Here is a 24,635-nt window from a genome sequence, read left to right on the forward strand (position 1 = left end):
ATTTAAAATCCATGCTGCCACCACCCCCTACTGTGCTCGCTCGCATAATTTCACTGCTGGCAAATTTTGACATGGTAGAATATGTTTTATTTTATCCTTTTCTTCTCACAATTCTCCAACTGGTGACCCTCTACTGTTCTTGGTTTTTAAAAGTCTCTTAATACAACTCTAGGGGGGTAATTTGGCAACATCTATCTAGGAATTTATGTCACAGATGTGCTCACATATGTGGAAAATTACATATATGCAGTGTAATATAGCAAAAGGGTAGAATTACCTCAGTGCCCAGCTGTAGGGGACTAGTCCACAAGCGCATGTATGTCTTCACAGTGGGCGTGTGCACATGGTAGAATAGTACACAGCCCTGAAAAGTGAGGAAGATCTTCAGGTTCTGATTGGAAAGTTGTTTGAGGTATAGTTGTATGTTAAAAGAAAGGAGGGATGTAACAGTATATAAAGTATAGGCCTTTCATTTAATTTCTCCCCAAAGCTGAACACCTTCCAATCTTACATAAAGAGACTATCTCCTGGATGAAAAGAGAAAAATAAAATACAAATCAGAATACCAGTGTGGTTTCCATCATTTGAACTTATTTTATTGATATTCGTTAGCGAATAAAATTTTACTGACGTTTGATGCATTACAACCCACTTGTTGGTAGTGGTTGCACAATGTTGATCATGTATTTATTTACTATGCTAAATACTGTGACGTCCGAATTGTCATTTTGTACATTGGTATTTCCTTTGTGATGCTGGGTGGCTCCTCTCTCTGAATGTATAAAGTGGTCCATTCAGTCCATGGTTTTCGTATTCCTTTGTTATTCTATCTACTGCTTTAAAATACATTCAAATAAAAAGATATATGTTCCTTGCAGTGAGGGCACACATACAACAGCAAGGAGAGTTGAAAACATAATTAACCAACACTCTCGTTCTCAGAGAATAAATAGTTTGGAATTACGGGACTCAAGCTTGCTCCTGGAATACCTCAACGTATCTTCGGTGCACGTGAAATTACACTCACTCAACTGAAGGTCACATCTTTTGCCAAGTGTGGGGGGGAGGTGGGATGCAGAATGACAATTTCATTTGCATATGATGCTATCCTTCCATAAATGTCTGGAACAAATGGCCACAGAACACCATGACACACAGTGCAGTCCTTAGATTAGAATAAATAAATTACCTGCTTGGATTGGAATGCCACAGACACACTATGACCGGAACTAGAAAGGAGAGAGGATGTTTGTTTAAAATACAGCACACACAAATAATAAATAAAAGTTCAAAACTCAGTCAGCAAAACAGCAACAGGACCAGGCTCCCTTGCTCGTCCATGATTCTCACGAGCACCTCTAGCTTTTCCTAAGGATAAAAAGTTGGCACAAGGAGACAAAGGGCTTTGGGAGGGGAGAACATATCTTCTTGGGACCACTATCTTCTGAAACAAGAGGGCAAAACATGCGGGCATCGAATGGCTGTAAGAAAAGACCACAGGAGTGAAAGCACGTGGACCAGTCTCGGGCTTCAGAGGAAGGACTGGAACCAGCAGGATGCCAAAGCCTCATTTCTCCCATGAACTGGTATTACGTAAACTGTTACTATGTTTGGTTGTGGTTCTTTTTACTTTTCCGGTTGACAAATTTCATTCACCACCTTTTCCCCATCTCCTTTTCTTTTACTCCTCTTGTTAAAGTTGGCTTGGGTCTGGTCCTCCTCAATTTGGTTGCAACACTAGGTCTCAGAAATAAGCTGCTATCTCATTCGTGGCTTAGTGTGTTTGAAACTTGTATTTCGGTGTCATAGAACCACAGAGAGAACATATACCGTGACCTCCCGTCTAGTACCGTCACTTCCCTGCATACAAAAAATGGAAAAACAACACAAATCACACAGAACACACAGGGGCTGCTGCATGGCGCAGCGGAGTGTAAATACATTCTCTTTCGGATCAGACGTCGGGCCTGACAGCTGATTACAAAACATTGAAGGATGACTTCAGGTTGAAGGCATGAGAAGAAAAAGTCATGCTAGTTTGAAGCGACCATCCATTGAGGCAGAGTAGTGAAAGTCTTAAAAGAGTTGGGCCACTCATAGAAGAAAGAACCGCTCTCCGATCCTGAAAGCTACGTCAGCTGCATGTGGCTGTGGCCAGAGGCTCCTTGCGCTCTTACAGGACGGGCAAGGCGACGTGCCCAATGACACTGGGCGGCAGAGGCATTGTGCTCCGTGCTGTGTGACAGCTCACAACGTACAGCACGGGCAGCCAGCCACAAATTCACGGGTTCCGTATCCATGGGATAAGAACACACTTGGGAGTTTCAGTGCTTCTCAAAGGAAAGAAGGAGAAAAGGACACCCGTCTGCCCCTGCCCCCAGGCTGGCACAGGTGAAGTCCTCACGAGAGCAGTGACAGTGTGGGGACGCTGCCTGTGGGAGCCGAAGAAAGGGCAGGGTGGATACAGGGTCTCCAAGTCCTATGTACACATTTTACAAAGTCTCCACTCTTCCCCCACTAGGCACCAGGTTGATTTGTCTAGCTCAGGAAGGTATGGACAGAGGGGGGAAGAGGGAGAGTGAGCAGTGCAGGGGGGAAGATGAGGGGACAGGAGCAAGATTGGTCTCCTCTAGGGGAAGGGTCCCCCTCCCATCCTCACCGTAAGCTAGTTTGTTTGGGGAGCTTAGCACCCATCAAGATGCCTGAGGTGAGAGTCACAGGGGCTTTCATCTGCATGCTGGACCCCACCATGGTGGGGAAGCTGCGATTCCGTCGGATGCCACTGTTGAGCTGCAGCCCGCCAATGGCACTGGTGACCGTGGGGCATCCGAGAGGCAGGCCCTCGGGGACCAGGCCCCCAGGGACGAGGGCTTGGGCTGGGCCTGGGGGCCCACAGAGGAGAGGTCCCTGCTCCTCAGTCAAGGTGGGGACGTGGGCTCGCCCTGAGTTCACCACTTTGGCCACACCAAACCTCCTGACTTTGTCCACGAGGTTGAGGTTGGAGACAGACACATCTGTCTGGCTCTCACTGCTCCGGACATTCTTCTTCTCCCTCACCTCCCTCAGGATGGAGCTGGCCGGCTTGGAAGCCAGGAAGTTGTCATACGGAGGGCTCGTGCACTTGAACTCGAAGGAGGGCGGGGAAGATGTGGGCGTCTGCATAGGTGAGTTGGGCGGGGTGGAGGGGATCACAGTCATCCTGGGAGCGTACGAGTGTAGGAGGGAACCCCGGCCGGCCCTGTCCCAGCTCTGTGGGTCATACACAGCTGCGGAAATGCCCCGCTCCTTCAGCAGCCACACCAGCCCCAGGGACGTGCTCATGGTGGTCGTGGACTCACGAATGTTAGTGAAGGACTCGGCCAGGCTCAGTCTCCGTGGAGTGCACGGCGTGGCCACCGGTGTCGACTTCAAGTGGCTGGCACTGCCACAAGCTGGAGTCGGGGCCGAGTTAAGGCTGACAGGAAAAGACCACAGGTCATTCATCAGAAAATGCCCACAAGCACCATAAAAAGGGTCAGTGGCCAGTCTCCTGCAGGGGTGCAGGAGGCCTGGGACACGACGAGAGCACTCCCCCAGCCCAGGGGCCCCAGATGCCTCTTTCCATGCCTGCTCCTCCCTCTCCCTGATGGGGGACTTGGGTTTTCTAAAGTGGGGGCACAGTTTAGGTTAACAGGAAGCTGCACATGATTCCCTTTGCTCAGCCCTAGAGGGCAGGTATAACCCTTCCCTTTGCAGGTAGGAAACCCAGGCTCAGAGGTTAGGCGGCTTACTCGATGTCACACCCAGCCAGTAAGCGGAAGACGCTGGCTTCGAGCCCAAGTCTGAGTGGCCCGGAGGGTCACTGTCAGAGGATAGAGGAGGAAGCCCCTTGGCAGAAGGCTTTCTTTCTCTACCAGATTTACTCAAATTCCTGCATTCCTTCCTAATACCTACTTCCCTGAGGCAAGAAGTAAACCAGGACTATAGGAGATGAGAGGTACCCTAGGAACAGCCAAAGCAGGTGGGACAAGCCCAGGTTAAGGACCCATGGATGACGGGGAGACTGAGGCTGAAGGTGCACCTCACGTCAGAAGAGGATGCTGGCCTCCTGACTCCCAGTACAGTGCTCTTTCCTCTGCACCGTGCTGTCCCTCAGTCCTCTTCCCATGGTTGTCCAGATCCATTTGGATGAGTGGAGTTATGGGGTCAGAGGAAGCCACGTCATGTATTAGCAGATCTACATCTGGGGAGCTACCTAGAGAAAGGCCCACTGAGTGTGTGAATCCTGTGTTACTATAGGAAAGCAGAAAGATTCCTTTGCCTCTTCGTGTCATGCTGACAGAGGACCCACTGTGTTCCAGAAGCTGGAACCAGCAGCGAAAGGAGTTCGGACAGAAAAGCATAAAGGAGGGGCAGCAGGGGGAAAGGCATTGCTGTCTGCTTAAAAAAAACGGGAAAGTCTCTCTTTTAACAGCTGCTATGGGGATGGGGTGAGGCCAGACAGGCACGGAAGCCCTGCTGTTGCTGGATGAGCCACCAGGGGGCAGAGCAGCACCTCCCTCCTAACAGTCCCATGAGACCTGCTGCTCCCCACCCCCACCTCGCCCCGCCCCCACTTCCTGGTGCTGCCCAAAGACAGGGCTGGGGCTGCAGGTGCCCCTGGGAGCAGGCCAGCTGGAGGTCCCCAGGAGCTAGGGGACAGGGCCCTCTCCCCAGCCTGGCAGGGGGAGGGGCAGCTACCTTGTACAAAGTGCCAACTTGGGGAATGGGCAGGGGCCCTGATCTGGAGCAGGTCCTTGGAATGACTCGAAAAGAGGTCCCTCGCTGCGGGAGGGACAGTCCAAAAGCAAATACAAGCTGAGGCATCATCTGGCTCCACACTCAGGTGACCTTGCCACGGGCTGGTCAGCCCAGGGTGAGGAACACAGAACAGGCCCATCTCACACAAGCTCAGGAGTGAGGATGCCGGTGGGTTGGGAGCACTCAGAGAAACATGAGATTAGAAACCACAGCAGATTCCTAAGGTTAAAAGGTGGAGTCTTCAAAAGGCCCAGGAGGAATTCTACAAAACATTCATCTACAAGCAATAGAAGGCAAAAATGTCCTGGACTTAAAATCTTGTTTATAGGGCCATTTTTAGCGAGATTTTCGATTTTGTTTCAAGCTGTCATTCTTTCAAACTCAGGCAAAAAAGCCTTCTCTTGCTATTGACTACCCAAGCCTTTTCTGTCCCTGAGAAGCCCCTAAAGATGAAGACAGGTATGTAGTTTCAAGTCCTATGGCTACAGTCAGAAGAGCACCAGGACGCCAGCCTCTTCCTGGAAGAAGCTCTGTCCCACGGTTTTAAACATACTCTCTTTCAAACATAGAGCCATGGGATGGGGAAGCCGGGTTCTCCAAAGACAGGAAGGGAGACTGAGAAGACAAGCTAAAATTTAGAGATCCCCTGCCGGTGAGAAGTTCGGTTAGGCCTCTATTAGTGCTGGCACTCGGCTTGACTGGGGTGTTTAGACGGGTTAGGGGTATTCATTGTCAAGGCCGTGTTAGCCAGGCACAACCACAGAGACACATCCATGCCTGAGTCCCGGATTAGTGGCGGCCACGCGCGCACACACAGCTCCTTCCACATGGCCCTGCCAGGGCAGGCACTGCTGGCCGTGTGCTCACCCCCTGCCTCGCCTGTGGGCTCACTCTCTGCCCTACATCTCCTCTCAGCTCAACGGGGCATAGGGCTGCTTCGTCGTCTTCCTCACATGACCTGCGGAGAGTTATTCAGAGTTTAAGGTGCTCCTTGGGGCGGTCGCACCCTCCGAGCTGGCCCTGCTCACCTCCCTCCCTTCCTGCTTTACCTGCCATTTACCCTGGCATCTGGCACCACAGAGAAAATGGCTGAGGGGGTCACTCTACCACGTCAGTGGAGACCATTTCCCTTTTACTGGAAGCTGTGAGAGCCCTGAAATCAAGCCAAGCAGACCACCCCATGCCATAGAAGTCCTCTCACCAGATGGTGCCAAACTCTGTCACTTCTTGGAGGCACCAGAGGGAAAGGACCACAGTGGGCATGTGATTCGGCCTTCAGGTTTTATCACTTCAGGCATTACAGTGTGGCTGAGGCTCACAGTTCCTGCGGTCTATTCCCGAGGCACCAGGGCTTCCACAGGGCTCAGTAACTCCATTCGGTGAAGGAACTCCACGTTCTACTAGCAAACTTTAGGGCAAATAGCCCACAGACTTGGCCTTAGGGCCTGTGGTAGTGTCAGCTTCTGTTAGTTAAGGAGGGGCCTAAGAATCGTCCACAGCCAACGCACAGGGTAACTCAAGGTGAGTCCAGGTCTCTCTGTCTGCGCTGGATCTGAATCAACAGGGGCCTTGATTCAAGGGAAAGATGGGACCCAGAAACGCTGATGACAAGGGCTTATGAGATGCTTCAGGTGGCTGCAGTCGGTTTTGCACGAGCCTCTCCACTTCGGCTTTCTCAACAGAAAGTCTTGCAGAGACTGCCCCAACATCACCCCACCCCTGCCCACACTGGGGCCGGGGTCCCTTACCTTGGCGTGACCCGCGTGAGCTCGTCTGAAGGATGTAGGATGCGACAGGTGGTGAAGGTGAAGGTGGAGTTGGTCTGTGACATGCACTTCCCAGGGTGGTGTGCTAAATTGAGGGGAACAAAACATATTCCTTGCATCCAAGTAAACTCATGAGAGAAGTGAAAACCCAGCAGGGCCCTCAACAGATGCAAGAAGCGATGAGCTACCTTGTCAACCGGATCTGGGCGAGGAAGGTGAAACACAAATGTTCTGGATCGAAGGTGGTCCCTCAAAAACCACCACACTTTGGAGCACTGGTGTGCAGAGCATCGAATTCCAGCTTCCAGCCCAATCCAGACAGGGCTCCCCATCAGCGTTCTTTGGCTAGTAGTGGATCCAGTTTGAGGGCTAATGGGCCCTTGGGGGTAAATTTGGTTTCCCTCCTCAGAGATGGGCTTCCTTCTTTTGTTGCTTTATGTTTCTTTTCATTGGCAAACAGGTGCCAAACTCTGCCGAAGGGAGGGAAGAGCGCAGGGAGAGGCACAGGGCAGGGAAGGCGCTTGCCACCTGGAAACAGGGCAAGGCTCAGGTGCTCCCTTCTCTGTTTACACAGAAAGGGGCTTGGGGAAGCTGGCTCCACTACTGCCTATCTGTGACCGGCGAGGTGGGAGAGACCTCAGCTGCCTCAGCAACAACGTGGCAAGAGTCCCAGAGCCCAGGGTTCTCTGCAGTTCTGAAGCTCCCGGATCAGGTCTGGTCTGACACACAGCACTGCGAGCAGAACCAGTCCCTGGGCCGCTTTCTTGCCATCTCTAGGATGTCTGATTTCTAATGCAAATGAGACAGCAATAAGTAGTCCTCGACTGATGTCCTTTTAAAGCTCTAAAGGTTTGTTGTTAAGGCAGCTGAAGATTGCTCTGGAGCAAAGTAAATCAGAGGAGCGGAAGAACCATGCATCGGAAAGCTGGTGAATGATAATAACAGAATCTACGGGAGACATCATGATTGTAGAGGTCATCCTCATTCATAACTCAAAGGTAAAAAAAAAAAAGAAAAAAAAGGATGCTGCTCCAAATAGCATGCATGATGAAGTATTAGGATAATGCCCCCACCCCACCCCCCGCCGCCCCTGCAGCAGCTCAGCCCCCAGAGACCTCCTGGGAGAAAACTGATCAGGATATCAGAGGCCGTGAGCACTCTGAAGATTCAAAAGGCTGTGAACTAGAATTTTCTAGCTCTTTATGGCAAGTTTTCTCTTGGATTTGACAAAAAGGAAAAGGAAAACAAAACAGAAGAGATGGGTGCCCCAAACCTACAGATCCACACACAGGTGATTGTGTCTTTAAAAAAAAACAACCCAGGGACCAGATGTAACAAAAAAATGTTGGAGACACGCAAACTGAAGGCAGGCAGGACAAAGCCAGCGCACAAAAATGTTGGTGGTGACCAGAGGAGCAACACAAGCCTGGTTTGCCCCATTAGGATGGTTTGATCCACCTCTCGGTGTCAAGGAAGCCCCCGTGACCACTGGCGTGGCAGCCGGTACCACGTCCACAAGAGTGAGCTCTCAGCCACGGGAACTCGAGGCGAAGTGGGGCGAGGGGGTGGGGGACACACACATAAAAATAGCCTTTCTGAATCTTTTTTTCTCGACCAATCAATGTAATGGTTTAGGAACTCAGATAACTGAGAAATCGCTGCAAGCGAAACAAAAAAAGGATAAGCTATGAAGAAAAGGCAACCAAACAATCACGATTCTCTGACTGCAATCAAGTCTAGAAACAAAAGCAACAGAACGCCTGAGAAAGAACATCCCAGAGGACAGGCGTGAGGAAAGAAGAATGCAGGAAATAGAATGAAGACAAAACCGTTGAAAGAGAGACACTTTAAAAAATCAAACAAAAGCAAGACTGCATTTAACATGAGAAGCGTACCCCATTTAAACACATGGCCAGAATCTCAAATCAAAAGGTCACAAATGTTCACTTCCTCCTCCACCCCATTCCATATTGGATCTTTGATTGTAACAGGTAGTGTAAGACGGACATTGGAGAGACACAGTTGCATCAGCAGAAGCAAAACCCATCTTATGCAAATGGGTTTTGGGGACAGGAAAAGGCTGCTAAAATTCAGAAGTCATCATTCCCCAGAAGCAATGGATAGATTTAGAAGACCAAGGAAGATCAACAAGTGTCAAAAGTGCCAAAGCCAGAGGTTTGATCCCTCCAAAATACCACTGGGATGCCTGGACCCACCAGCTCTCTGTGCGCCATCACTGCCTGCCAGGCCGCTGCAGCACCTGCCCTCCTTGGGACACAACACAGAGGCAGTGAGTCGCCACAGGGCAGCCACGGGCTCATTCCTAGAGCCCCATGTGCAGGAGAGAGCAGTTTCTCAAAGAAAGAGGCACAAAACACATTCTTCTTGGCAGGAGTAGGGGCTCGCGGTGAGGGCTCACCACTGAAGTTCCCAGCCCCCACCACACGCCGATGCCTGCCTTCGGTGCCGTGTGTTCACTCCCGCTGCTCACTTGGGGCCTCCAAGAACAGGGTTTCCCGGATTTAATGCTCCAACTTCCTACCTAAATCCTTATTCTTTTTCTCAGTCTGACTGGAGACCCTAGAGTGTTGTGAGCAGAGAGGAAACAGGTTCGAGGATTAACACTGGCCAATGCTTTCCTCGAGTATTTTACTTAGGGATGAACTTGCATTTCCAAAAATAAAAACAACAAAGTCCTAATCCTTTATTATTTATATTTGTTCCTCCTCCCTCTGACACTCGTACGAAATCCTAATCTATCAAAGACAACCTTTAAATTGATTAATCCTTGATTATACAAGAGCTTCTTCATTGGTGAACTACATACGGGCGGCTAGCGAGTGGATTTTTGTTGCGAAGACTCGCCGCGTGCCAGCACACACCGTGCAGTTAGCTGCAGGTGGGGGCTCGAAGGCTTTGTCAGGGCGAGTCACTGCTCCCTGCTCCCACCCTGGTGTGCAGTCTGCCTGCAGCAGGTGCACCCGGTAAATGTGTTCCTCTGGGGGCCAGTGACCAGAAAGCTGGGTGCCCGGGATCGTGCTGCTGGAGCCAGTCATGGGGGCACCCTGGCACGGCCCCCAGTCTCCGGTGAGTTGGGGCTTCCTGCCTGGATGCCCCTGCAGAGTGCACTGGGGGTTATTTTCAAGTGCACTGTGGACACCAGGGTAATGGATGCTCAGTGGAACGGCAGGGAAGACAGGCCCTCCCCACAGCCCACTGCTCCAATGGTGAGAAGACTGCAGCAGAGACAAGGCCAGGACGCTCTGGTGGGGACCTGAAGGTGCACTGCGACTCTGCCAGTCTGGCCGTCCACATGATGTGTATCCACCAACTCATGCATTTCAGTCAATCCGAATGGTGGCTTTCCTCATCACTGCCCATCCCCCCCCCAAACCCCGGCCCCGCAACCTCTCCCAACACAGAAGGGCAGGCTGGAAATGTTCTGGGAGAGCAGAAACTTTTCTCTCTAAAGGCATCATAGCACCCAGTCCTTAAAGAACCCTCACGTGAGCCACAGAGGTCAGAGTGCAGCTGCGCCTGCTGACTTCTATGGGGAGTTGCAATGTACACATGTAAAGGCTGCTTCACAGGGGATCTCTGAGGACAGAGAAATGCTGGCCATGCCACACACCCAAGCTTTTTTTTTTTTTTTTTAAGGTGAGGAAGATTGGCCCTGAGCTAACATCTGTTGCCAATCTTCCTCTGATTTGTACGTAGGATGCTGCCACAGCATGGCTTGATGAGCAGTGTGTAGGTGTGCACCTGGGATCCAAGCCAGTGAACTCTGTGCCGCTGAAGTGGAACACCTGAACCTAACCACTATGCCACCAGGCCGGGCTCCTCAAGCTATTGTTTTTGCTCACATAAGTAATTTCTTAAAATATATATTAAAAAATTACAAATGCATCCCAAAATCTTGGAAAAAGGGACTCTTTGCAATGCATCAAGAGCCCACATTCTTTTCCCTACTCTTCGAGGGAAGTGGTCAAATTGTGAAAAATAAACAAAATGCCCCTGACCTTTGTTCCTTTCCTTAACCTGAACATGGAGTGTGAAGCTGCTGTCACACGACTTGGATCTGCTTTGCAACTTCTGCAAACTCATTAACCAACACACACACACTCCCACTTTAATTCCAGTAGCTGCCACCACATCAACAGTGACACCCACGGGTCAGCCTTTTCTATCCAAGCGAAAAAAAAAAACCTACTAAAAATAAAAGCCATTGTCCACCCAGCTTAAATACGTCGCTTGAACTAAGGCCTGAGAACATTTATTCTTTTTTTACCTTTTTATCAGCTTCTAATGACTTTGTTGCCTTTTGCTCAGGGAGTAATCACATTGGGGGGGGGCGGGGGAAGGGGGAAGAGGGCATGTCTTTGCCTGTCAGCTACATGGCCCTAAAAAAAAAGCAAAAGGTGGCAAAAGCAATGCTTCAGAATTCTTCCTAAAAGATGAAAATATCAGGGTATAGAAAAATGCTTTAAAGACTTTTTTTGGTCACTTCTTTAGATAACTCTGTCCATGGATCTTTCTGAAAAAAAAAAAAGTTCTATGATGAGTCCACGTGGGAAAAGAAACCTCTAGGAAAGCTTTGTTTGCCCTGAGCTTCCTCATTAATATCAATACTGTTTGGGACTAATGTGTTTTACACGCGTTTTTCTCTGGGGGCGTGGGGAGTCAAGAGCAGTTTCAGATACAGTAGTGCAGCTTCTTCTTTTTGTAAAAAAAATATGATAAAAGTTATTCTAAACTACACAGTGTTACAAGATGACATTTTAAAAGTCCTCAGTTCCAGGCTTAACGTGGGCCTGGTAACTCTTTTTCTCTGCTTCTTAAGTGTTCGTTCAACAACCCTCGTCTGGTCCTGCAGCTCTATGGGGACCCTGAACTCCAGGGCAGACTTCGGCCGCAGGCACTGGGGAGGTTTCCAGCAGAGATTTTGACCCACATCACAAGATCTTCTTCTGGTTTCTGTACAACATATTTTGGTTCCTGCAAAATTAAAAACTCTATTCTTCCCACTACACCAAGCTCTCTACTCTGTGCTTCATCTAAAAAGAACATGATTTAACAGATTAACAATCTCACAGCCTTGTGCAGAGAGGGCCAGAAATTCCACCAAGTGTCTCCAGGGGGAATCCTTTGGAGAAAGGGGGATTTTTTAGAACACTGTTAAAATGTCAAAGGGCAAATGCAACAGTCTCTTTGGATCCTTCGGATGCCAATAAGGCTGGATCCCAAGGCCTCTGTCCTCCTCTCCTTCCTTCTGTGGCAGACACTGCCAGGCGCCAGGAGCCAGCCTGGCTAAGTTTCATCAGCACCTCTCCCTACTAGTCCTTTTGAAGCCAGTTCAAGAGGGCACTTCTCTCGTGTGTCACTAGGCGGTACAGCTGGACACTTCATCCAAACCTCAGCACTCACCCTGCGGGCCCTCAAGGGACCCTCCAGGTGAGATCAGCGGCATGAGCAGACACCCACTCCTCAGGAGTCCACATAGGTGCCCCTAGGAACAGGGATGGGACCTCCTATGGTTTTCAGAGGTGAGGTTGCCTTAAAGAAAGTGCTCTCACAAGTGCGCTCTGTTCTGGAAATTTTAAGCAGGATTGACGCTACTTTTTTGGGAGGAGCCAATTATCTCATCCTTCATTCATTTTTCCACTTCTGGGCTGTAGTTGGCATCTTTTGCTCTGGTTTAATATACATTCTAATACAAGAGCACAAGGGCTTCGTTAGCATCTCATACTACAGGTGGGTGTGAGCATGCTCTGTCCATAGGACCAACTCCTGTAACTGCTACAGATCTAGGGCTGGATTGAAAAGTCTCCCATCAGAGTGGGAACTCATCATCAACATTCCGTGGAGATAAGAAGGAACTTTCCTGCACCTGAGGGTCTGTGAATCGAATGTACCAGACCTCTCCTTCCAGATCCATCAGGCCCCAACGGCCAACATCCCTGCACAAGCCACTGGGTCCTGCTTCTGTGGGGGACAGAAAGTGTGACAGGATGTGGGCTGGCATGGCCTTGCTCAAAGCCCTGAGCCAAAGCTGGACTAATCCTCGCCTCCTGAAACTTTCTGTCTGGCTCCTTTCCTCCCGGAGCTGTTCCCCTCGCTTCCCTTGCTCAGTCACCACTCCTGAACAGAACCTGGACCTATGTATCAAATAAAGAAGCTACAAAAGAAGCTAATTCTTGGCTTTTGCCTGTGGGGGCGCAGGAGCTGCAGCTTCAGGGGAATTTCAAGGGATCAAACGGGATTTTTGCCTCAACACTTACTTGAGGATCTCAGCCCCAAAGAAGACACAGCTCCATGGCAGGGCCACGGCCAGATATACAAATCATGGCAGCCTGAGCCTGTCCTAGGATACTTCCCCCACCTGCAATGGTCTCCATGTGTTTGAGGATTAAAATTGACCTTCACTTCCTTCTCTCCATGCTGCTTGAATATCACCTCTTTCTCCCTTTAGGGATCAAGGTGTCCAACATAATTCAATTGAACTGTCCATCCTACCAACCACCTACTGACTTAACTGTGTGACTTAAAACTCTGATCTTAACCCCTTACCACATGCAGGCTCTTCCCTACACACAAATACCTAAAATTCAGAACACTGACAGTACGAGATAATGACGATTTATGATCAAGTGTGCTTTCTATATGAACAAAAACATAAAATACGTCACTGAAATAAAGTAAAAGTATAATCTAAAAATTGTTTTAAACAATCCATTTTAATCATCTAAATTATTTACAATAAAATAACATGGAATCATCCTTTTTAAGACACGGGATTATAAAAATCAGCAAATGATGATACAATAGTACATTAAAATATATTAATAAATGTTTTTCAGTAATCAAAACTTTTTCTCTATGAGACAGCAGGGTCTAGACAAAAGTGCCTAATATACAAGTCTTCCCAATTTCCTCCCATCATACAACTTGCAAGAAAAAAAGTAAATCACCCTCTGTCTTCAAAGTTTGTCCCTATCAAGTCTTCATAGGCAGATGGCAGCTGGGATTATGCTGTTTGGCAAGAGAAAAGCCCAAGCATCCAGGGTGAACCAAGGCAGGGACCAGACCAGCCCGGATACAACTCCCAAGACAGAGGCTGCCCTAGGCCTTCCTGCTGAAGCTTATCTGACGGCCTGTGACTCCAAGACTGTGTACATGGTGCCACTGGGGGTCTCTGGGATGATTTCTTTAGAGCAACATGCTTCTTACATTCTAAGAATCGAAATGGTCCTGTCATTCCAATAGAGAAAAAAGAGCCAAATAGTTGTTCGTGCCTTTCCCCTCTGCATTAAACTTTTAACAAGTCTTACCCAGAAAACGAGCTCAAGAGAACTCTCGTCTAAATGATCAGACCTTTCCTAAATCACCCTCAGCAATCTGTAGAAATCTTTTTGATCGCACACTTCCAACCTGACCCCTCTACAGTTTCCAACTGCAAATTTGTGTGCCTCTCCTCAAATCAAGTTGCTGGGAGAAATGTGCTGCAGGTTTGAGTACGGAGGGAAGAAGCAATAAATACGTGTTTATTTATGGTGAGGAAAGTGGTCGGGACTGAAGTCCTCATGATTGATCCCCTCCCCCTCTGTCCTCGAGAGAAGTTCTTAGCTGACTTGACAGGCTTTATACAACTTCTCAAAGATGCACCTAATGGTGCTTCCTTAAGCTCACAGGATTCACCTTCTACGCCACCTGTAAGACTGCAGGGAGGGTCATCACACTTGACCCGATGCCGAGCCCTCCAGCCACAAAACTCAGCAGGCACTGTGCTTCCTGCACCGTTGTCTGCCTTCCGCATGGGCGCTGGTGCTGATAACAGCAGGAGGTAATGATACCACAGCTGGCGTCCCCTTCTTAAGCGTGAAGATGCTAAATAAACATTTTCATTCCCTCGCAAGCTTAATCTGGTAACTCAATTGCTTAAAAAATTAATTAAACCATAAGTAAACCTAGGTGCTGAACAAATCCTTTTTACTCAATGATACTTCTAAAGTTCAATCGAAGAAAAAGGAAAAGTTGGTCCCGAATAAAGGCCCTTGGCCACAGGCGTCTGCACTTGGCCAGGGGACGGGAGACACCACCACAGACCTCAGCTCTCTGTTGCCCTGTATTTTATGGGCACTGTTGTGGCCTTCACGAGTGAAAATTATGAATCACAGAGATGAATGTTCTCTTCTTAAACTTGGTGCCTAGGGAACATCATGAGGACGACAATATTGGGTTAATTCATCTTTTTTCTGGGTCGCTCTGCTTATCCCATAAGAGCTTCCTTGTCTTCTTAGCACAGGAAGCCAGGAGGTCCAGGAAGCCTAGGGCAAATAGCAACCACATGGCCCCATGATCCCAGGGCCCTGAGCACAAAGCTTTTCATCCAAGTGGCGCCTAGGATGTGGGTAGTTCTACAAACTCAGGGTCATGTCTTTACTGCTTGTTGGGGGGAGATCAGCCTGAGCTCTTTTTCAGGTTCATGGAAAGTCCTGTCTCTGGAAGAGCTTACTGACAGTCTCTTAGGGTTTGTTTGGTTAAGGAGTATTGCTAAAATACTTTTTAAAAATCCACTTTGAACACATGTGTAAGCTGGAAAGAAAACACACATAGCTTCATTAAAGCGAGGAAAGTGAAAAAGCCCATCTATCAACTATTGCCTGAGATCCTAACACTCTCTGGGCTTATTCTAATGCAGCACGTATGTAACAGATTCTCCCATTCACCTTCTGAACGATGCAGCACTCACGACCTCCCCTAAAACTGCCCGACTCAGCTCAGCTCAGTTTGGACATCCCCAGGGGACTCAAGAATCTGCCCCTTCGACACGGGGAGAGACTCATAACAGGAAGAGGGGAGCCAGTGTTCTGGTGGGGCGGAGGGGCAATAATCCACTTCTTTTTAGCAGCCTTTCCTGCTCCCGCTTCGAGAGCCCCGCCGGGCCATGCACCTTCAAGATGGGTAGGGAGCTGCACCCATCTGTTACAAAAAGGAGGCTCAGACTCCGTGTTCAAAAACAGAACCGCACAATTGCAATGCTTTAATCGTCACCCACACAGACGAGCGGAAGCTACAGACAGAGAGCCACTACGGATGGTGCTCGGAACAGAGGTGAGAATGGCCCAGAGCTGTGCCTCCGGAAAAGGTGCCGGGTTTACAGGACTTAGCGCGGTGCCCTCACCAGACCCCTCCTCCTCCTCCTCTGCGGCCGGTGGCGGCTCCTGCATCTCCTCTGGGCAAGCCTGAGGCCGGCTCGGGTAACTTCTGCTGCCTGAGACAGTCACACGTGCTCGGGACCTCTCACCTGAGGTCTCTGGGTGCTGAACTGGCGTGGAGGTAGCTAGGCCCGGGAGGGAAATGTGGTCACCTGTGTCATCTTCTTCAAAGTCGTTAAGGCAGTACACTTCATCCAGGTCAACGTCCAGTGTCCGGAAGCCCTTGGTGACCACACCGGGCCGGGGGTCCAGGATGCCCCCGAGGTGAGGCTGGGCCAACTGCTGCCAGTGGTGAAGGGTGGCAGAACCTTGCAGGAGAAAGGGCAGAGAAGGAGAACAGGGAGAAGAGAGGGTTAGGATGGAAGTCTAAGCCGACGGTTGTTCACCACCCTCAAAGTGCAGAGCGTGAAGCCCAGCAGGCCCCAGCTCCACAGGTGGACTCCAGAAGGGGCACCAGTGGAGTGGCCTTCACCCCTCCTTCTGTGCAATGGGAGCTAATACCCTACTATTCCCGGAAGGGGCACTAACTTAAGGAACGGAAAATTAATTTTTTAAAAAAGTAAAATTAATGCCATATTGCGTGCCAAGAATGTTTGGTGACAAATTATTTTAATCAACCAACACCAATCCCCAAATGCAACACAGAATCACTTTAGAACTAGAAGAGGGAACAAATCAGCAAGAGAAGCACCAAAGGGGGCTGGGCAGGCGACGAGGGGAGGTGGGCACAGGTGCTGACTCCATGCCAAGTACTCACTGCTGGGCACTGGAAGACACAGCAGAGGCAGAAGAGGACAATGTCAAACTAACCCTAGGACCCACGAGAGAGAAGCAAGAAGTTCAAGTAGCACGCAGACACGAGTGGTAGGCACGACCATCACCTTCTTTACTTAGGTTTCTGTATTCTGCCAGCAACCTCGAGAGGCTACAGGTCTGGGGAGAGGAAATCGGACTCAAGAGGTATGAGTGAAGGACACAGTAAGTCCACAAAGAGGACTGAAGCAGAGGAGCCAATCTCCTCGGTGACACCAGACCCCGGGACTCAGATGACATTATGCAAGGTTTGTAATAACACCAAGTGCGTCCCTGAGTACCTGGAGATATCATGGTGCCCACAAAGATAGGCGCTCCAAGACCAAGCATGCTTAGGAAAGCTGGGTTAAGAAGTGCATTTACTGAGGAGCATCTCAGAACCTTCAGTATGTCACCACGTGCTGGGATTCTGCCCATCCCACTGGCCAGAGCAACCCTTCCTCCCCTTGGGACACTTATTACACCTCACAGGGCCCTGGCATTGGGGTGCACGGCCCGTGGGGCTGGGCGTTTTACCTCCATTCTACAGAAGAAGTTAGCCACACAAATAAATATTCCACACTCAAGAGGGAGGCATCCAGAGAGGCTCTCGGGCATGGGAAAGCAAGAGCCTTCCCGTACAAATGGCCTCCCAGAGTCACTGCTGGTTTACAGAGGGTGTCCGCTGGTGGGTGACTAAGAATCCCTCCAGCCACCAGGCTGCCTTGGGGAACATCAGAAAGGGGAACCAGGGATGCCAGGAGCCAGCAGCCCAGGAGTCATGATCAAAGAGGAGGAAAGGAGGGCAGGCGGCGAGGTCAGGGAGCAGTCAGGAATGGGAACGAGATGCGGAGAAGCTGCGATCATCGGGAGCTCCCGACCTGCTGGTGTGACCAGTGGGTTCACTGCCTCCAAACGCCGCTGGGAAGTGACTTCTCAGGGGACAATCTCAGCCAAGGAGTCTTGAAAGGATTTGGTAAATGGGCCATTTCAAATCTACTTAAAAGAGAAAAAATTGTATACACAGGCAATACAGGTTTAGAAGAGCTCCTACACTTTGAGGCCTGTCCCAGCTTTCAGTGTGCACAAGTACACTAGAACCTACTTAACCTGAATCTATTGAAAAAAAATGGAAAATACTCTAAGCAAAAAAAATAAATAATAAAGAGGTGCATATAATGAATGAGGGCATCACATACCTCCTCTCTCACTAAGTGGTAAGATACTTCTAGAGCAGCGATTCTCACATGTACCACATCAGCTCACTCCTCAACCCACCCCATGAGCTAAGGATTATCACCCACACTTTAGGGATGAGGCAGCCGAGGTTCACTGAAGTAAGATCATTGTCCAGTCATGGAATTAGCACTGGTAGAGCCAGGGTTCAGTGCTAAAGGCCAAGTTCTTTCAGTAATCTCACACTGCCCGCCCCCTAAAATCCACAGGTCTGAAAAGCAAGGATATCAACATTCCAGCCAGGAACCGGGCTAAGCGAGAAGCACAAATGGTGGGCAGTGAAACTTCTGGTTGTGGTCCAGAGCCCACCAGGAGACACACACACACACACACACACTCCTGCTGGTGCGATTTCTCGTGCCCCCTCCTAGAGACTCCCATCCATAATCCATAATGGGTCCCCTGTTCATGTGTCCACTGGAAGCACAGGCACATTCCTGGCAACAAAAGTGCAGGGGAAGAAATCTGAAACAAAGCATTATGACCTCCAGCTGGGGACTGCACATATGGGTCTTAGAAGGATGAGAAATCCCCGGGATGACCACATCATCTCTACTTTTGGAAGGGGAAAAAGGGAAAGTCGACACACTGGAAAGTGAAGAACTGTGTCAAGGAAGTGCTGAATCTCCCTGTCCTTCCGAAGGGGGCTCAAGACGTTTACAAGGCATTGGAAAAGAACGCAGTGAGGCTAGGGGTCTGGGCCCCATCCGGAGCCCCATAGGCCTTGACCCCTGATCCATTCAACAGACTGCCCCCATCTGTCCCCACCCCATGTATGGGCTCGAGGGGGAAATGAGGCTACAAAAGGTTTGCCATTTGGAGTTAAGAGGCTACAGAAGTGCACGGTTATTTGCATTCCCTGAAAACACACAGCCAAGGAAATTTAGTGAGGTTACAACTGAAAGATTGTGTGGAAAGATACATGGTGCTTGGATTTTTAGCCCACGCCTTGGGCCTCCCTTACTCACATGAGAACAGCCAACCTTTACTGAGCACTTACTAAGTGCCAGCACTTTCTAAGAGGTCTACATTTATTATCTCACTTAATCGTCATAACTCTGTCATCCTCATTTTATAGATGAGGAAACTGAGCACAGAGAGGTCAAGTAACCTGCCAGAGGTTGTAACAGCTGGCCAGTGGCCAAGCTGGTATTCAAACCCAGGCTGGCTCGCGTCCACCCCACTTAACCATATAGACTGCCTCATGGCCAGCAGACTCACATGTGTGAGTCTCAGAAATCAGGTCAATAACACACCTGAGCAGCTTTTCTAATCCTCATACAGGTGTTTTCTAGTCTGCCAAAGTGAATGCTGGTGACGGCCTCCAAACATCTGACTTAGTTATGTCACATGGTGGGGCTCATGGACCATCTCCTCTCCTGACTGGTTCTCAGCCCCAGGGGAGTTTACTGAGCTCAGGAGCTGGGCAGAACACCTCACAACCCACTTCCCGTCCACTGCCTGGACCACCATGGAGGAATTCTACTGATCTCCTGGCTGCCTGAAGTCCATCCTTTGATACAAGATGGCACACAAATTAAAAATTAATATGAATCACATCTTATTCAGAGCTTTTGCTGCCTCTTTTCTACCCCTTATTTTCCCCGGCTCATGCCTCAGCCTGGCTGCTTTGATTTGTCAGGCACTAAGCAGGAGAATCACTGAACTCCTACCTTCCTTCCATGACAGCGAGGCTGGGGCCAGGCAGGGAAAGAGAGGAAGCTTCGTGTCCCTCATTGGCACCAAGATGAAGTTCTTTGCAACAGGGCAAGGACAGCGTGGAAAGGTAATCGCGATCACTGTTCCTTTCCTTCTGTTCGCCTTCCCTCCACACCCCACTCTTCTAATGAAAACATTTTCATGTCATCAAAGGAGAAGAAAACCAAATCCATTTATGTGAGCAGAGCACTCGGAGCTTAAACGTTAGAACTAAATCTGCTGGATGATGTACGGCTTCTAAGTGTGTGGTTTTCCCTAATTACATATTACCTTATTTATTTGGAAATACTATCTGGTTATAATTAATCAGAAAGGAAGAGAAAACTATATGGGAAACAATACTGCCTGCCTCATCTTTTTAATGCAGATATATCTCTAGTTTGAATTTCATTGGTTCTTCACTTGCCTAAAATGAGTAAGGTAAGACGAAGAGACAAGAGTGCTGGCATTCTTAAACACCTCGCCCAGCTATTTTGGCTGACACCAATAAGCAGATAGCAAGACTAATTAAACAGGTAAGGGAGACATAGATGGAAGACACAGATCGGCTATCTGCTGTGATACTAGCTAACATTCTCCAGGGGCCTCACCCCAGGGACATTTACCTGGGCTACTGGAGATCACAGGAATCCTATCAGCTTCTTAGTGGAAAAGGATGGTGCAAGAACACGGCCCTAGCACAACGCCGGACCAGGTCTCAACATGGGTAAGGCCACACTTTAGACCTGAGCTGCTGGAAGAGGGGCCTACATTTTAATAAGACCCTAAGAGGTACTGGTCACAATACAAAACACATCACATTTACTCTTCAGCATAATCTTCTGTGGCAGACAAAAGCCCTATTTCACAAATAAGAGAAACAGGGCTCAAAAAGGTGAAGTAACTTATCCAACACCACAGTTAGAGCTGTACTGAACCTGGCATCAGACAGACTTCCATGCCAGCACTCCATTTTATCAAATTAAACACAGTGACACAAAAAGAACTGTGGAGGGGAGGAAGAAAAAAAAATATTGGTTGTAGTTTAAACAGCTAAGAAGTCACAGAACTACAAAATGGAGCCAGAGGGATTTCTATCATGAGGATACGTTACATGCCATAGTGATAAGATAAGACTGCTTAATATAGTGATGTAGCTTCCCGGTGAGCAGGGTACTATAGATGAAATTTATTTTGCAAATCTAACGGGATTTCTTCTTATTCTATTCACTTATCACGAAAATACTGCTGTTTAAGTCACAAGATTACAAGAAAAAAGATGAGTTGGTCAAAATAAATTAAAAAAAAAAATCTATTCCTGCAATATGCTTGGAAAATGAATCCAAAAACATATTTTTAGATGATCTAATGAAACACAAAGTAAAATATAGAAAACAGAGACAAGATGATAAATTCCAATGACCTTTGCGAGACAAAGGAGAAAAAAAGAAAAGAAAGGCAAAAAGTAAAATTGCAGAAATGGAAGATTTTATTGAAAGAAAAACAGACATAACTGTGGATCAGAAAACAATTACCAAGCTTACAACTGAATAAACAATTTGAAAAAGAATGAGCCATCCCTTTTCTGAAATCTAAGAAGGACCTAAATTACACAATTAAAAAATACTCATGAAAAACGAATGTTAGCCCACCCTCTTCCTTCCTTTGGCAAATAGGGGACCAGCATGTCCTGGGTCTTTCACAAGCACAGCCTCATCTTACAGCACGAATTCTCAACATGGGTGATACTGCTCCTGAGAGAATGAAAATGGGTTCTATGGGATCAAAATAATTGTAGTCTTCTCAGGAACAGAGCACAGATATACATACAGTACATAAAAAGTATATCTGGTATTAAATTTTTTGGAAGGGAGCAATTAGGAATAAATGTCTAAAATAGTTTCTTAAAGGGGTCAATAAAAAAAGTTGAGAAATACTGCCTTAAAGAAATTTTGATTTGGCTTTGCATCAGATATGTATTATGCAATTCTAAAATACCTTCTCAAACTCTCATGGGTTTCCAGACTAAAGGAGTAAAACAAATGAAAAACTACAAACGTTTGGTGGCTCTTGGCTGGGTACTGATAGGTAAGGGAAGACATTTTATAATGCCTAAAACAAAAATAGAAAAGGTGAGTTTTTCATGAGGTTAATCATCTGGGGTGTCTGGTACTAAAAACTGAACTGCCCCAGGAAAAGGCAGGCTTGAGGAGGGCACAAAACTCACTGGCAAACTGCAGAAGTCTAGGAGCCTTGCTCAGAACACACTTCATTGGAAGAAAGCCACACTCTCTTTATTTGAAGATCAAAGCAGAACATGTGAGCCGACAAATCATAATTCACTTGTGGTTATTGAAAAATCAACTTGGAGCATTTGCTTGGCATGCCTCCCTGACACCAACATCTCTGAGAAGGCAAAATATTAATTCTCTACGCTTCTCAGACCCCTAGGCATGACCTAATTAATTTTAAGCATGTTAGCAGTGCCTCTGACTCTCAAAAAGATGTTTATTTCTAAGGTCCTAAACGCAAAAGAATGAACTCGGAAAGCAACGTCAAGGCGGTCTTTCCTTTTCTTTGGCTTAGCAGGCTGAGGTTAAGTCTCGGCTGCCTGTGTGCATTTCAAACCTGCACCGGGAGGGACGGAGGCCTGGGCTGAGCTCCCATCAGAGGAACTCAAACCAGCAGCGCGGGTGGCTATCTCGGAAGAAGAAGGAGTAGGCGTGACAGAGGTTCCCCGCGTTCCGGTGGTGGATCAGGGACCACAGGGAGTCGCTGAGGAGGGCAGAGAGAGGCCGGGGCCCCTTGTGATCACCTTCCAGCGGCTTCACAATCTGGAGCTTCTCGGGCAGGTAGGAGCGGCTGCTGAAGGACATGCCGGAGAAGCCGGTGAACTCTGAGAAGCGCGAGTGCGTGCCCAGCGACATGATGCTCTCCGTGGGCGTCAGGGAGCCGCTGAGCAGCTCGCCCTTCTCCGCCAGCTCCCTGAGCTTCCGCTCCTGCTCCTCCTCGAAGAACCTCCTCTCCGAGAGGTAGTTCTCCCGGCGGAGCGACAGCCGTCTCAGCGCCGTCTCCAGGTCGTGGGAGCCCGGGGTGCCCGGCGTGCCCGGCTTCTTACTCCGCTCGTTGTTTCTGGAAGGAGGGGAAACGGGGGTGAGCGTGGGAAGCCAGCAGGGGGCGCTGTATCATGTACAATGAAGGCCTTCCTGCTAAACGTATGGGGGTGGACATTTCCGCATGGTGCAGGGTTTTCTAAGGAAACGGAGGCAAGTAGCTGAAATTTAGTGAAAACTGCAAAAACAAATGCCTGCCCAGGGTTTTTTTGGGGGGGAGGGGTAGCAGAGGGGAGAGAGCACTAAGGTGGAATGAAAATTTGCACACACTGAAGAAAAAACCCAGTCCCTATAAACATGCCCCTCAGGAACCCTTAGGAAGGAGCCTTCTTCCTGCGGCCGCAGTTCCTAGATACCAGGCAGGCAGCTGGTTGGAGGGATGCCTCTCTTTCCTCTTGCATTAACGGAGCTGAGAGCTCAAGCACTTTCCCAACCATCTGACCCCCTCTATCAGAAGAACCAATTATATTGTCACAGGAAAAGGATGTAAAAGTCGACAGTGGGGGCGGGAGCGTTCTGCAGGGCTTCAGGACAAAGAGGGACTGACCACTGCTGAGGAAGGCCCACCCCAGGGATGCGCGGTGTGACAGGCACTTGCTGGGCGTGCAGCACCCCACCTTCTGAAGCAAACTAGACCCTGGTCAGGAGACAGAGCCTGAGTCCTCCTCAGGCTTTCAGGATTCCAGGCTACAGAGGGTTCATGAAACAAATGTCTATTCTGTAGCCTAACAGTGAAGATTAACAGAAAAAAATACTCACTTATCCTCTGCCCTTCAGCATTTTACAGAAAAGCAGAGGTCCTGGTGCATCCTGTCATACCTCTTTAAACTGGTCAAAATAGCAGCATCAAGGATAAGCATAAGCTCAGTGGGTTGGTAAAACATCTGAGAACCAAAAGGTCGATACTTTTCAGGCGATTCTTATCAGCCCCCCTCTTCTGATTACTGAAGCTGTGTTCAGTCCACACCACTTCTCTCCAAAACAGAAAGATAAAAGCTCCTGGCTGGCTCACCCCAAGTCAGCCGACTCCGCCTCCAGGATGATGCTGTTGGTCTTGTTGTCCAGGACGACGTTGCCAACATCACTGCCATAGAAGCTGGACCGGGGGGTGCTGACGCAGCTGGACAGGAGGGAGTTCACGGCGGAGGACTGGTTGGAGCCGGGGATGTTCATGGGGGAGGGCGTCAGAGACCTCTGCTTGACCACCTGGTTGATGTTTCTCACAGTCTCAAAGACTCGCCTCTGGTGCCTGGGGAGACACAACATCGTCCATAAATAAGCAAATGCAGGAATGACCTTGGAGTTAAACCCTCCAAAAACTATCAGCTGAGGAGCCAAAAGGCAGCTGGCTCACGTGAGCCCCAAGCAACCTGTGCCTTCCACGTGTTTTCTGAGGGAGTTGGTTGGAATTCAAGAGACTCAACACCCACTGAATGCAGGGCTCTGATACATGGCTGTGTGCTAAAGTTGATGCCAGCAAGAGTGATCTTGCTTTTCAGTGTCCTTAAGCTTGACCTCCAAATAAAAATATGTAAGTGGTACTTTTGTCTTCCACCTAGTTTCCTTCTTTCAGGATGGTTACTAGAACACAGACTCCAAGAGGACAGAGTTCACTGTTCAACACATAATAGCGCTCAATAAATATGTGTAGAATGAGTATCTGCTGACCCTTCATATATGTAAAAAAAAAGCATATATTAAAAAAAAATTAGTCTTAAACTTCTATAGTGAGAAGATAAACATCAGATTAATCTTTTTTTTGGAAACTGCTATTTCTAAGAGCAGAACTACGTGTTGATGCTCATTTGTTCCCTTTTAAGGAGAAAAAGGTAGGCAGGTTGCTGTAACAGTCACTTCTTTCTGGGATGCAGAGGGCTTCACACATGCATGAGGCTCAGGGACACTGGTCACTCCCAGGATCTGACTTATGTTTTGTCAATGGGGTTTGAATACAGAGAAAACACAATGAAATCGGATCCACGGCTTCCTTATAAACCTCGGGGCGGGCCAAGTACAAGGTCTCTAGTTAGGAAGAA

General features: G+C 48.6%; 1 protein-coding gene across 6 annotated transcripts in view; it reads right to left on the minus strand.

Moving 5' to 3' along the window:
• Positions 1 to 571: 571 nt before the first annotated feature.
• Positions 572 to 24,635, minus strand: part of TRAK1 (trafficking kinesin protein 1) — a 111,704-nt gene continuing 87,640 nt past the window's right edge. For 2 of the 6 annotated variants that reach the window (XM_046680199.1, XM_046680218.1), the window contains 5 exons: positions 23,612 to 23,848; positions 22,302 to 22,618; positions 15,727 to 16,068; positions 6,528 to 6,630; positions 572 to 3,454 (listed from right to left, as the gene is read on the minus strand). In XM_046680199.1, the coding sequence (XP_046536155.1) occupies positions 2,656 to 3,454; positions 6,528 to 6,630; positions 15,727 to 16,068; positions 22,302 to 22,618; positions 23,612 to 23,848 (1,798 nt within the window). In that variant the 3' untranslated portion in view covers positions 572 to 2,655. Of the gene's footprint in view, positions 3,455 to 5,646; positions 5,738 to 6,527; positions 6,631 to 15,554; positions 16,069 to 22,301; positions 22,619 to 23,611; positions 23,849 to 24,635 lie in introns of those variants that run through there. The other 4 variants (XM_046680234.1, XM_046680208.1, XM_046680227.1 and 1 more) reach the window with 4 other exon arrangements.

The sequence above is a fragment of the Equus quagga genome, chromosome 1 (assembly GCF_021613505.1).
Source record: "Equus quagga isolate Etosha38 chromosome 1, UCLA_HA_Equagga_1.0, whole genome shotgun sequence".
Classification (NCBI taxonomy): domain Eukaryota; kingdom Metazoa; phylum Chordata; class Mammalia; order Perissodactyla; family Equidae; genus Equus; species Equus quagga.